The sequence below is a fragment of the Oryzias latipes genome, chromosome 14 (assembly GCF_053564925.1).
Source record: "Oryzias latipes strain Hd-rR chromosome 14, Olatipes_Hd-rR_3.1".
Taxonomy (NCBI): Eukaryota; Metazoa; Chordata; class Actinopteri; order Beloniformes; family Adrianichthyidae; genus Oryzias; species Oryzias latipes.
The window spans coordinates 9459141-9472724 of NC_136250.1; the positions used below are offsets into that span (position 1 = coordinate 9459141).

The following is a 13584-nucleotide window of genomic DNA, read 5'->3' on the forward strand; positions in this document are numbered from 1 at the left end:
TATGCTGCTGTCGTTGGCCGACATTGGTCACCTTAGGGCTTTAGACTCGACTCAGAGATTCATTCATAAATAAACAGTGTCCTCTGGTGGAGATTTAAGTCGCTCAACCTTTTTCCAGCAGTCAATTCAAATTTTAAGAATAAAATAATTTAATAATACTTTCCTTTAACCAAGATTGTGCAGGTTTGTGTAAACTTTTAACATTACTACAGCAAAGTCAAACTGAGGGGGTGTTATTTTTTCCTCCGGAACCTCTTGGATATTTCTTGTCTAATTTTAACCTGCCAGTTAAAGGACGCACACTCAAGGACTTGGAGCTACTTTGTAAAACCTAAGAGACAAAAACAACACGTCTGAGCTGGTAAGACATGTTTAATTCATCTTGGATTTTGTCTAAATATGTTGTGTCTCCTCATCTGGAGAAATTGCTGTTGACATGATAGCTAAAAACTGGTTATAGTCTTGTTGTTTTGTTTAATCTTTTTGGGGTTTTAAGTTGTTTTAACCACACACATTTACTCTTTTCTATAAAATCATTCAAATCAGCAATAAAATACACTTCTAATCTGTTTATCTGCAAGGTAGCTTGGTAGGAAAGTGTTTGTATCAGCTTTGGATTTTATTCTGCTGTTATTTTCAGTTAAAGCACAGATCTGTACATTTTATTTAAATGGCTTTGATTTATTCCCTTCTTTTTCAGGACAAAAACAGCGCGTAACATTCATCAAACTTTACCTGGAGGATATAAGATTCAGTTTCTTTCTGATCAGTCAATTAAACCTTTGCTTATTGTTTCTGAAGTTAACACAGAATCTGTGATTCTGTTTTTTTAACCAATTATATTATAATTACCAATTGCCACCGTTCTGTTAATTAAGGTAGAAAGAAGCAAGAGGGAAGGGATTTCTGACCTTTGTCAGATTGTGTTAGATCTGAAGGTGAATCACACCCTTCTTTTTTTTTGTCTTTTTTCCGCAGAGTCACAAAAAGCAAGAAACCATGGTGAGTGGAATTCTTTTATTCTTGTGAAAAAGTGAAAAACACAGACCTAGATCTACACAGCAAAATAACATTTCCTGTTGAAAAACAATGGTTTTGGAAATCAGATTTAATCTTCTGGATTGCAAAAAAATGTAAAAAATTAAAGTCACACTAGATAGCAGAAACCCTGGATGATGCTGACTTATTTGGAGAAACAAAAATGGGTAACTGGAGGTAAACAAACAGATATTTGGAGCTTAAGGAGGCCTCAGGATCCCTCTGACCAGTGGAGTAATGGGGATATCAGAGAGAATCCTCCCAACAGATCTCCTAGGAAGAAGATTAAATTGGAGGTATTAGCTCAGAGAGCTTATATAGAATACTCGACTACTAACTCCAGTCCAACAGGCAAGGTTCAAATCCAAATATGCAAAAGTAGAGGTCAGGGCTTTGGGCAAAACTTATTTGGTCACAGCATACAGGTCAAAAATTGCAAAAAGGCACACAAGAATTGACAGGCTGGAGGATAGGCTACCAACACTTCACACTGTAGCACCAGGTGAAGACAGAGAGCAGTTTAAGTAGAGGGAGACACAGGTGAAGTGAGTGAAGAATTTACCGGTAACAGGAACCAGTGCAGACAGCAGAAAAGGAGAGGAGCTATTCTAAGAATATGATTGTAAATGAATAAATATCTCTGGCATTCTAAAAACAATGAAGTTGGTGTTTTCTGCTTCATTTTGGCTCCTACAGAGTCATCGTTCTCGAGCCTCCAGGCAGCGGCAGCACGTCCACTGCGATTCCTGTTTCAGCCGATGCTGCAGGGCTCGGGTGGAGGCCTCAGTGTGCTGTGCGCTGATCCCCTGCCGCCTCCTCTGCGGCGCCCTCTTCCACCTGTGCAAGGAGGAGGATCACCTGCTGCTCTGTCCCAACGTGAGAGTGCCCTGCCTCAATGCAGAGTACGGCTGTCCGGTCCAGCTGCCGCGCTCCTCCAGGGCAGCCCACCTCCAGGTGTGTCCGGCCAGCGTGGTGTGCTGCTCCATGGAGTGGCTGCGCTGGCCAACTGACGACACAGACCCACATGGCTTCAAAGCCCTGCAGGACAATGTTCTGGAGGAGAGTGCAGCTCAGAACGGAGCTCTGGATGTTGCCATGTCTTTGGTTGATCAAACAGATCTGTATGAACGCCTCAGAATGAAGCCGCTCTATCCAGAGTTGATGGAGGAGGATGAGGAGGAAATAAAGGAAGAGGAGAGGAAGGAGGCAGCAACAGGATGGACGGTCAGCGAAGAGCAACCTCAAGATCCAAGTCAAGGTTAGTTGGGATAAAACAAGAGTTGGAGTTTTGATTAAATGTTACAATCTGAAGAAAAATCGATTTTTGTCTTTAACAAAGAATGTTTTTTTTTTTTTTTATTGAGCACAAGTTTAGCTGCATGCACAAAGTCAACAGTTTCAGTCAGAGAATTTCTTAATTTAAGATTATCTATATGCTAACCTAAAGTGAGGACTGGTGCACTCAGTTTTGGTTCAATTTTATGGTTCAAGCTACTCTATTTTAATGTGGGTTAATATGGACAATTTCCATAGCTGCAAGTTTTCCTATCATTAATATTTTAAATTAAAATTAAAAAAATTAAATTAACTGTTAATCATGTAAATCCAATCAATAAGCCCTCCCTTAAAATCAAACATCCAAGTAATTTTATTTTAGAAACCTAAATAAAATAAAATAAAAAATGTGTCTAAATATTTTATCTGAATACACACAATGATATTGCAAATGAGCACCAATTTAAACTGTAACAAACATCATTCCATTTTCTTTTTCTACAGGACTCCCCCCAAAAAGTGCATTTGAGAGCATCGGTGTGGAAGAAGTAGCACAGAATAGTTCCAAACAGGGTTTGGTCTTTAACAAAGAGAAGTTCAACCTGATGGAGATGATGTTTAGCATGGACAAGGGGGGCTGCACTGTTGCTCAGGAAAAACTAGAGACCGAAAGGCAAGCCCGGTCCTCTGGAGAGAAGGGAATCAACCGCCATGGCAGAGATCCAGAAGAGGCTGGGATGCAGGACAAAACAAACGCAACTCGCACAAACTTAGAGCCCGATACTTCTGCTGCTGCCACAAACCTCAGTGAGCACGACACAAGCAGGACCGGGCAAGCCCCGTGGCAAGAGGGGGTTCTGGACCGCCTCGGGCAGGAACTCACCCCTCAAGAGTACAACATGTATGTAGTGCATCACGGCCGCATGCTGCTTGCTTTTGGACAAATTGAGGCCTGCACTCCGAGGGAAAAAGACTTCGTCTACGGCAGCCTGGAGCCCATTCCAGTGCAGACTGTGCGCACTTTCAAGGTGATGATTTCAAAATACTGCTATGTTTTTTTGCCAATGTTTGAGAAAAAATGTGGAGTCATCTTATTGTTTGTCTTTTATCCATGTTGTTCCCAATGTTCAATTATCCATGCACCTGAAATCTGAAAACTCCAGGTTACTGATTGATAATCTTTTTATTTGAACAGGTATTGAGTTAAAAGGGAAAATGCTAACTGGTAATATTTGGAAAATGGGTTTTGAGCCAGATCTGAACTGCTCCCTAAAGCAGAAATTATCAGTTTTTCTAAGGGAAGCTGGAGACAGACAGTCAAGCGTGAAGTTCCTCATATTCCCTGGAAGATTTTGGGCATTATTTTTTCTTTAAATGTCGTTACAAAATAAGGAATTGTTGTTTTTTTTGTATTGTTTTTGTTTTTTTCATAAAACCATTTCTTGTGCATCACCCTTCTGCCTGTGTCAATTCTAACTGAGAAGAAACTTCCTGGTTGAATAAAAGTAATTTCAAGTCAAACCTTAACAAGGAAATAAATCATTTTGAACTTGAATGTAGAATCAAATAGTCTAAGTTTTGGGGGTCCCATTATAAAAGTCACAACCTTTCACAGGACGGTTGATTTCAGTTGTGGAAGCAAATTTGTGTCATTAAGAAATTTGTTTTGATAATCCCAAAAACATGTTTTAATGAAGTTTATTTGACTACTAATCAAATATTAGCAAATTCCATTTTTAATTTCTGTAGAAAAAAAGACCAACTACCTCAAGTGAAGAATTGTGGGGATCTTCTTAAAATAAAATAGAGCGTAAGTGTGACAGGTAATCCAGACAGGTTTGTTTTGAAGAGAAGACTCAGGTGTAAGGTCTGCCAGTTGACCGTGTTTTAATTCAACTGTAATCTGAATTAAAAATGTAAAATAAAAAATGGACACATTTTTTTGGCAAAAAGTTTAGAAAGTAATTTTAGTTTTTGAATTTTCTCCCAAATTGTCTTTTAATGGGCAGATCCCTGACAGCTACCACTACAGGGAGCGGGTCCACAAGTACGACACAGCTGTTCGTGTGCAGACTGAACATTGCAGCGTCGACACCTCTGACCTCGAAGTGAGCGAAGACACCTGGTTTACAGACGAAGCCAAAGCCACCCTCCTGGGCTATGCTGAGCAGGCTGTTATGGGTCACAAGGTACAGAATGCACGTTGAACCATAGCATGCTTTGCTAGCTGAATTTAAGTGAATGAAAACGTTCTGACTTGTGCAAACAGTTTATCATTGAAGCAACATGAGGTGATGGTCTGTTTTGTTGCAGATCAGTGAGACTAAAGGAGCAGATGGACTTTATGTTGATGTAGGAACGCAGACACACTCTTTCCGCTCTGCACCCTTCAAAGGGAAGACAACACTGGCTGAGGTGATGGCGGGCAGACCACTAAAGCTTCATCTGCAGCTGCAGGCGGAAAGCGTGAACAGCAGAAACAATCGAGCAAGCTGCGCCTTTACATTTATCTGTGGTCACACCTTCCACCGCAAGGAATATTCCACGCACTTCAGGTGTTCATTTATCAGAAATGTTTAATAACACCTTGTATTTAGACACACTGAAGCATCTTTTTACTTACAGGAATGTGCACAGTGACATCCAAACGTGTTTAAGTGGATGGTTTGAGCAGAGATGCCCCCTTTCCTATTTGGGATGCACATACAGCCAGAGGAGATTTCAACCCTCCTCACAGGATGCCACTGTCACCTACAAGTGAGCGCACATTTGGTTTGCTGGGCTGTTGATCGGCTTTACTATATATATATATACTGTTACATTTCCATCATCCTTGGAAGAGTAAGAGAAGCATTCAGGTACAAGTTCTGACCTTGAGGTTTGCATTGTAATTTTGCCCCCTATAGTTTTTTGTGTTGTTCATCAAATTACACTGAAAAAAAAAGTTTACACATTACCAAAGTACCAAAGCGCAATTCATGCTAATATGTGTGTTTTGCCACTGGCACCCAACACATAAAACTTACTAATTAGAGTCATATGCCAATGCAGAAGACTGCATAGAGGTGTAGTGGTTTGCACTCTCATCTCACATTGGAAAGGACGTGCCTCAAATCCCAGCTGGATCCCTCCCATGTGGGAAAGTGGATGTACAACTGCACTTTTGATTTTACATTTTGTTTCAAGTATTCAGATTTAGATTGTTGGTCCCTTTTAAACCCTGCTCAATGAGGGGCAATTCACTAACAAATTCACTCACTTTTCTTTGACAAATTGTAAAAACCTAAAATCTAAAATCACATTCTGATGTCCCTCCACCACAACGTAGCTCAATTCCTTAAAAAAGTCTCACTCTGATCATCTTTTGATCTATTGTAAAGGCGTTCCCATTGGTCTTATAATTATTATTGTTATGCCTTTTCAGCCAAAATCAAAAAGCCTGTGTAATTTTCTAGGACCTAGTTTCTGCAGAGCAGTAGTAGTTCAGTAGAATTTGACTTCTGAGTTGTGGGTGTTAATTTTGGCAGGGAGTAATCCCAGCCCTGCCTCCCAATATCTATCTTTACACTCACAAGCCCCAATCTAACTTGCAACAAAAATAGTGAGAAATATTGGAGTTATCCAGAGGTACAGTTATGAGCCAGATACCAGCTCGGACGAGGAAAACAAAGACGGACACAGATGTAATTATCTGCAAGTAAGTGCATCAGAATGGGGCGGAACAGGAAGCTCATGGCCCATCAAACAAAAACATTTCCATATAAAAAAAATTTTTTCTAAAGGAGCAAAGCAGCCAATCAGGAGCTCTGCATGGGGGTCACTACTACAAGTTTTTTAAATGACATTTTTTCATCTGCTCTGATTCTCAACAATTGGAATAAAGAAGTACTCAGAAATGCAATATTGAGCTTAAGTTTCTTCATAAACGTTTGCTGTCATCCGATAATGCCACAAGTGTTAATAACACAACAGAATCATCCAATTTCAATGGAGTGGGTCATGATAACATTATAAAGCATTGCCAATAATGTTGTCAGTAGCCGCAGAACTAGTGGAAACTCTTTTATTATTGAAACTCTTTATTAAGAGGACTAATTATATAACCACTGATATTGTTCAGAAACAAAAAAATAGAAAATTGGCTAACTTTGTTGCTAACAGTTACTGATGAAGTGAGTCTCTGCAAGACCCACACTCCCCTCCCTGTTTTTCTTTTTCTCTTTCTCTTGAACAGCCAGCAGCTAAAGTGTTTCAATTTGCGCCCAACCAATTTACCTGGAAGCCCTTCTGACTCCTCCCCTGCTCAGGACAACGAGGGCGAACACCTGGGAGGGGACTCTCTTAGCTCGCTGCCTTTTGAGGTGCTGTGCCACATGGCCACTTTTCTGGATAGTCTGTCTCTGTGTCAGCTGGCTCTGGTGTCGCGGCTCATGAGGCAGGTCTGCTTCTCCCTGCTGCACGAGAGAGGGATGGTCACCCTCCGATGGGGGAGGAAGGCCTGCATGCAGGGAAGGTTCAAGTGGGAAGCCAAACTGGTGAGGTTTAGTCTGCACTTTTTACTTGACCTTTTTTCTCGTTGTGATTCTGCTTCTGCTTCTCTTCAGGTGTGGGAATTCAGTCATCTTTTTTCCTCTGTTGACTCGTGGCGCCAACTTGATATCCCTCCAATGTCTGCTCATCTGAAAGTCTGTCCTCATTACCAGATGCATACTCACAGTGAGCCCATAGCCCTGCCTAGCATGAGTGAAAAACAGATTGGCAGTGAGAAAACTCAAAGGCTTATCAATCTTTTGAAAGAAAAACGATAATAGAGCAGTTACATTATTGCTGTTTAGCTTTTTTTTCAACATAGTGAAGAACAGGCCGTATTTTGCACAAATACAAAACAAAAGATGTCTCAGTTTGATCATTTCACACTGTAGAAAGTTTGTTTGCTTATTTTATCATAAGATATATCATGTTCTATGTTGAGTTGTGTGTTTGGTTGATTCCATCTTTAATAAATATTTTTCTCTTACTTTACACAGAAGGAACAGTTTTTGTTCAAAACAAATGTATTAAACCTGTGATAGAACAAAAAGGCACACAGGTACAGTGACCGTGTGTTCTTTTTTTTATTTCTTCATGTCTGAGATAAATTTCCAAATAATAAAGGCTTACTACTGCATCTGAACTAACCAATTCACTTTGACACTTATTGCAGTTTATAATGAGAAATATTTGAGCTTGATATCATTAAAAGAAATGTTTTTTTTTTAGTATTGTAGTGTTAGACTATGATGAGACAAAATGTAGAATTAGGAGGCACAAAAATGCAAAAAAAAAATCCATTTAGAGGGAAAACGTTTTAGAAAAAAACAAACGGGTTATGGATGTATTTCACTGGGTCAGTGAATAAAGCTATCCACATGTGACCTGTGACCTGTGACCTTGGCTTGGTGTCACATGCAACTTAAGATTTTTGAGCAATGAAGAGCTAGGAGGATAATGAGTGAACATTGATTATTTAGTACCCGGTTTTAACCTTAAGGACACTACTCTTGTACTAAAATGTCTAATCAAGTTTCAGTTCTTAAATATAGTTTAAATATAGTTAGTTTTCTAGTACATAGTTTCTGCAGTGCGGCAGGAGTTCATTAGAAATTCACCTCTGAGATATGTGGGGCCATTGCCAGCCCGCCTCCCCATTGATGAGAGCTTCCACTAATACACTGTCCAGCTAGCTTACAGCTCCCTCCACTCATATATAGTTTTGAGCCAGACGCCAGCGCGGACGAGGTAACAAAGATGGACATGGATCTATTTGTCTGCAAGTGGATGCATCAGAATGGAGTGGAGCAGAGAGCTTGTGGCCCACCAATGGTGTTTTCTATTTCACAAATACGCTCTCTTTCAAACTGCATTTTTAATCTGCTCCTAATTCACAACAATTTGAATAAAGAAATATTTAAAAATACAATTTTAAGCTCAATTTTCTTTATTTAAGTCCTCCATCGTCAGAAAAATGCCACAATAACATGTTAAAAACCCCAAAAAACACGATTTTCATCTGAGCAGGTCTTTCTGCGTATTTGTTTTCTGTTTTGTCTATCTTCTTCTTTTGTTTCACTCTTTTCTTTGCCCAATTGCCCGCTTACCTCCAGTTGTCTTCTCCTCTTTTAAGCCCAACCAACAACAAACTAATAAAAATAGGTAAAAACAGACAAAATACCAACACAAACAGAGGATTTTGTTATTCCAAGAGGTAACCACAGCTGTTAAAATGGCCACTCAGGACATTAATAAAAAAAAAAAAGCTAATTTAAAATACAAGACTTAGAACCACTCTGATAAAAATCATGCTTTTTGTGTTTTTAACCTTCTCTAGTGATATTTTTCTGATGAGGGAGGACATAAATAAAAAATGACGCTCAAAATTGCATTTCTGACTATGTCCTTGTTCAAATTGTTGGGATTCAGGAGCAGATGAAGAAATGCAATTTGAAAAAGAGCATATTTGTGACACAGACAATATGGTGGGGGGGGGGGGGGGTCACAAGCTCCCTCCTTGCTTCCACAACAGGTAAGGTAGGGGAGGCTGGGTTTCTTCATGCTTGCACACAAAAGTCAGAGGCAGATTTCCAATGAACTATTACCACTCTGCAGAAACTATGTCCTAGAAAGTTTTTGGGTTTTTTTTGTAAAAAAAAAGCGTACCTGTGATTAAAAGACCACGGGGAACCCTATGAAAATAGATCAAAAGATGATCACAGTGGTACTTTAAGCTTGAAATGACTTGAAACAAAAAGTTTTACTAATATCTATGACTTGAACTTTGATAACAGTTCCCCAAAAGCGGGGGTCTTCATTGCAGCACATGTTCCACCTTTTATGTTTGTTTTGGAAGGGATGGAAGATCAATAAAAAAATCTATTTTCTAAATTTGAAGAACACATTTTTATTTAATTATTTAAAGAGAACAGTATCTAAAGAAAAATGAAAGTCTTCCTTGCTTTTGGCTGTTCCATCCCTTAAGCCCCGCCCCCTTTTTCCCCGAGTCACTAAACACCCCCCATACAGCCGGCTTTGTTGCAGCGCTGCAGCATCAGAAGGTGAACAGGGGGTTATTTCGCATCAAGCAGCTGCAGGATTTTTCACATTTTTAAGAAAAGAAGCAGCTTTGGTGGGATTCTAAAGCGTCACGAGCGTCCTTCTGCTCTCGCGTGGCTTTGTTTCGCCGCTTCTTCAAGGGCAGACGGAGATCCATGACATACGTTGAATCGGAGAGGACACCGCTTCAGTGTCACGCAAGGCCACGGTCAGTCATGCTGATCATATCCACGCACAAAAAAAGAGACATATGTGATGCAAAAAATAATAGTAATAATAATAATACATGATGCAGTAAGAGCGACTGACCTATATCTGGAATGATACACGTTCTAGAGTATCTTCTGTGAATGCTCCAGATGTTTCTCTGCAATCAGGTGGTGCGGGGGTTCGGTGATGGACGCAGAGAGGTTGGAGCAGCAGGTGGCCAGCGTGGAGCGGGGCATTGTCTTCCTGAAGCGCGAGCACCTGGTGATGCTGAGCGGTCTGCAGCGGGAGATCACGCACCTGAAGAGGCGCTGTCACGGTAAATGACTCTGCGTCTCTGCGCAGGTCTGCGCCACTCTGCATGCATGCTCACCCCTCTGCTGCGTCTTCCATGTGTGCAGAGCTGAGCTGCGAGCTGGACTCCAGGTTTCCCAACAGACGCACAGCAGGTGAGTGACCTCCTGCGCTGCAAAGGTGAGAAGCAAATGATATTGCACGTTACAGGTAACAAAGGCCTGAACTCCTTCCTGTTTGATGGACAGATGAGGTTGAACAGGAATCATGGACTATGATGTTTGCAGTTGATTTTGTGATGTGCAGCAAGAGCAGTGAACAGGTGGAGAAGAAGCTAATGGTGGAAGTTTGCCCTGGAAAGGAGAGGAATGAAGGTTAGTCACAGCAAGACAGAGTAGATGTGTGTGAATGAGAGGGACCCAAGTGGAAGAGTGAGATTACAGGGAGAAGAGACAAAGAAGGAAGAAGATTTTAAGTATATTGGGTCAAAAGTCCAGAGTAATGGAGAGTGAGAAAAGAAGTGAAGAAGTGAATGCAGGCAGATTGGAATGGGAGGAGAAAAGTGTCAGATGTGATGTGTGATAAAAGACTTTTAGCTCCATTTAGAGGATATGTGTTCAAGCCTGTGGTAAGACCTGCCATGTTGTTTGGCCTATAGACAATGGCACTGAGGAAAGACGGGAAGCAGAGCTGGAGGTAACAGAGATGAAGATGCTGAGGTCCTCTTTGGGAGTGACTAGGATGGATAGGATCAGGATTGAGTAGAGAAGGAAGGCATGTCAGAGGTTTGGAGATAAGGTCAGACAGAGATGGTTTGGACATGTCCAGAGGAGAGACAGTGAATATGTTTGTAGATGGATGCTGATCTAGAGCTACTAGGCAAGAGGTCTAGAGGAAGACCAAGGATGAAGGTAGCTGGTGCTGGAGTACAGGATCTGCCTCTGAACCTATACATTTGATTGCATTGGCTATAACTTGCAGGCAAGAGTTAAGATTTTCTGTTTTTAGGTAACATTTTAGATAAAACTCAACTCAATCCTCTGTGTGCTCACGTGATTATCCTGTGACCTATTCCTTAAAATATTTCTAACAATGAGAAGTTTACCTGACTTAACTGACTTTATGTTTTATTATTAAATAACGTACATTTATACGTACATTTATACCATTGTCTGGATGAATCCTCGATTCTGATTGGCCGCTGGGTGTGCATTGAAAAGTGATAATGCATAATCATAACCGCACACCTAAAAAAGAAGTTCTGGTCACTCACACACCTTAAAGGTTCTAGATGACTGCACTGGCTTCTTTAAAACAAACTTTTGCTTCATCATCTGGACAAAAGCAACCGGTAAGAGGTGAACTTTCTGATGCTTTAACCTATCGTGTCGACCAGCATAAAAATCACTTTCCTTTGCCGCTGTAGTTGAGGTTGGTGCCGGCACAGCAGGGTGTTGTCACGGCAACATGACAAACTGCGGCACACCGTCACAAATAGTCTGCTTTTTGTGAAAAAAATCGATCTAAACCGCACAAATAACAAGAGCGAAGTACTACAAACTGAATGAATAATTATTTCTTTTGTGAGTGACCATGATATAAGCGGGTTAATGGCCTTTGAAGTGTGGAATATCAGACATAATGCACTTCGCGGGAGCAACCGTCCATCAGTATTAAGCTTTGCTTTTGTAACATATTGATACTGTACTGTAAAAAGTTTTTAATTCTTAAAAATACACAATTTCTTGATTCAAAATGAGACTATTATTAAAAAGGGCAGTTTTGTGGAAAAATTAGTCTGTGTTAAGGAAATAACTCATTTTTATCCATGTAAGTTTGGTTAAGTCAGAGTTAACATATGTTTGTTTTGAATCCTTAAATAAAAGATGACACAAATGATGTGACAGCTGGAATGCCTGAATGTGTGTGATGAGGTGTACACAAGTGTTGTATTGTGTTCATCAGAGGAGGAAGCAGAGCTCGCCGCACGCTGTGAGGCTGCAGAGCGCCTGCTGCAGCGTCAGCAGCACATGATGGTCTCCACGCGTGGCGAGCTGCGAGCCGGCCGGGCTCGAGCGTCAGCACTTGGTAGGAGTCTCCGGGAGGAGGAGCGGCGTTTCCTGGAGGAGCTGAAGCAACGGAGTCATAAGATCACGCTGCTGAACCGGGAGCTTCAGCGTCAAAACGTCACCACCATGTCCCTCTGCCACCAGCTCCAAAACGCACAGTTAAAACTCTTTCAGCAGCAGCAGGGGGCGGGATCTGCTGCAGGGACGGAGGAGGAGGAGGCCAGAGGGGAGGAAGGAGAAGAGGAGGAGGTGGACGAAGTAGGTCAGGAAGACTGGTTATTGTCCCCACCTGCACCTGTGTCTCCGGGTCAGGGAAGAGCAAAACACCAGAGGCTTGTGAGCCTGAGGGAGGAGAGAGTCAGAGCCTGCGTCCCACAGGAGAGAGTGACGTCACCACAGCGGCCTCACTCAATGCCTGACCCCGCCCTCTTTTTGGTGCCGCTCAGATATCGCCTTCTTCGCCTGGGCCAGCATAGCAGACCTAACGATGGAGATGGTGTCGAGGATGAGTGGGAGGATTTGGAGGACAGCGGGGTGCACAGGAGGGTGGACATGGGAGCAGCGGAGGGAGAAACTGCACTGTGAGGACGATGAAGAGGCAACTCCGTCTTCCATGTCTTTCATATGCATTTATTTTAAAGCAGACTTCTGACTGTCTGTAGTGTCTTAAAATTCAGTTGCACACCTAACATTTCACAGGAGAGCAAGACCAGGCCTGCAGGAATACATGTGAATAGAATTTATCACATGAGTTTCACGTAAAGTGGTCAAAGTGGTCAAAAAAAGACTCATCAGTGATTTATATTGATGCTGTTTCCTTTTAGAACTCTGCTGATCATTAAAAGCAGCCTCGTCTCCAGTCAATGAACACTTTCTTCACCTTTGCTTAAAATAGCTTGTTTTTCACTGCAATACTCCCTTTCAGCTTCAGAAGGTCAATTGAGAGGGCTTTTATGAATTTTATATGATTTGCACCTTAGTAAATTCATGCAATGTGCCTAGGTATGGCAAAAATGGTTTTGTATTGTCATTTTTATATATTTATTATATATTTTAAATATACTTATTTAGGATATCATCTTACGTTGATGTTCAGGCTGACTAGATCTTAATTTTTATGTTTTCAATTCTGATAATTTTGGCATTCAGTCTTGCTGGTTTGACAAAATAAAAGACCCAGACAGAAATAGTGTTAATGAAGTTCATGGAAAGGTTTTTTTGTCTTATCAGATTAGGGGTATTTGTTTAAACCAATCAGTATAGGAGGAAAAATATTGACAACTTTGAAACTAAATCTGTAAATTGATCACAGAAGATGAACTGGATTGAAAGATAGCAGCTCTTTGCCCTGAATGTCAGTGCAGCTTCTTACATTTAAAAAACAATCAAATCTCAAAAATATTGATATTCCATATCATATATATATTTATGTTTGTTTTAACACTACCAACTATTTCATTCACGTGGTTGTCATTCATAAAAATAATTACAGCATGCAAGTAGTAATAATTGCACAAAGATCAGCCATTATTAGATTTCTAGATTTATTTTATATTGATTTGTGACGAATGGCTTTTAAGAAAGTTTGAACGATCACAGAAAAGTGATCTGA

General features: G+C 40.9%; 2 protein-coding genes and 1 long non-coding RNA gene across 4 annotated transcripts; 2 read left to right on the forward strand and 1 right to left on the reverse strand.

The window, feature by feature from the left end:
• Positions 1-6: 6 nt before the first annotated feature.
• On the forward strand, positions 7-7483 carry fbxo40.2 (F-box protein 40, tandem duplicate 2). Of its 2 annotated transcripts, XM_011483255.3 has the most exons (9): positions 7-361; positions 979-1002; positions 1735-2296; positions 2818-3341; positions 4323-4502; positions 4627-4868; positions 4939-5070; positions 6548-6848; positions 6918-7483. In XM_011483255.3, exons 2-9 carry the CDS (start codon positions 1000-1002, stop codon positions 7119-7121), a joined length of 2148 nt encoding a protein of 715 aa, XP_011481557.1. In that variant the 5' UTR covers positions 7-361; positions 979-999; the 3' UTR covers positions 7122-7483. The 2 variants fall into 2 exon arrangements, with proteins under 2 accessions (XP_011481557.1, XP_078786842.1); XM_078930716.1 differs by having other exon boundaries at positions 223-361; positions 6548-7483.
• Positions 7484-9409: 1926 nt separating this feature from the next.
• LOC105355576 (coiled-coil domain-containing 92B) lies at positions 9410-12986 on the forward strand. Its single transcript, XM_011483256.4, has 4 exons — positions 9410-9610; positions 9780-9928; positions 10011-10058; positions 11869-12986. Exons 1-4 carry the CDS (start codon positions 9558-9560, stop codon positions 12555-12557), a joined length of 939 nt encoding a protein of 312 aa, XP_011481558.1. The 5' UTR covers positions 9410-9557; the 3' UTR covers positions 12558-12986.
• On the reverse strand, positions 9452-9853 carry LOC144983679 (uncharacterized). The gene is made up of 2 exons (XR_013647444.1): positions 9712-9853; positions 9452-9620 (listed from the first exon to the last, which is right to left on the reverse strand). It is a non-coding gene; the product is annotated as an uncharacterized LOC144983679 (long non-coding RNA).
• Positions 12987-13584: the final 598 nt, after the last annotated feature.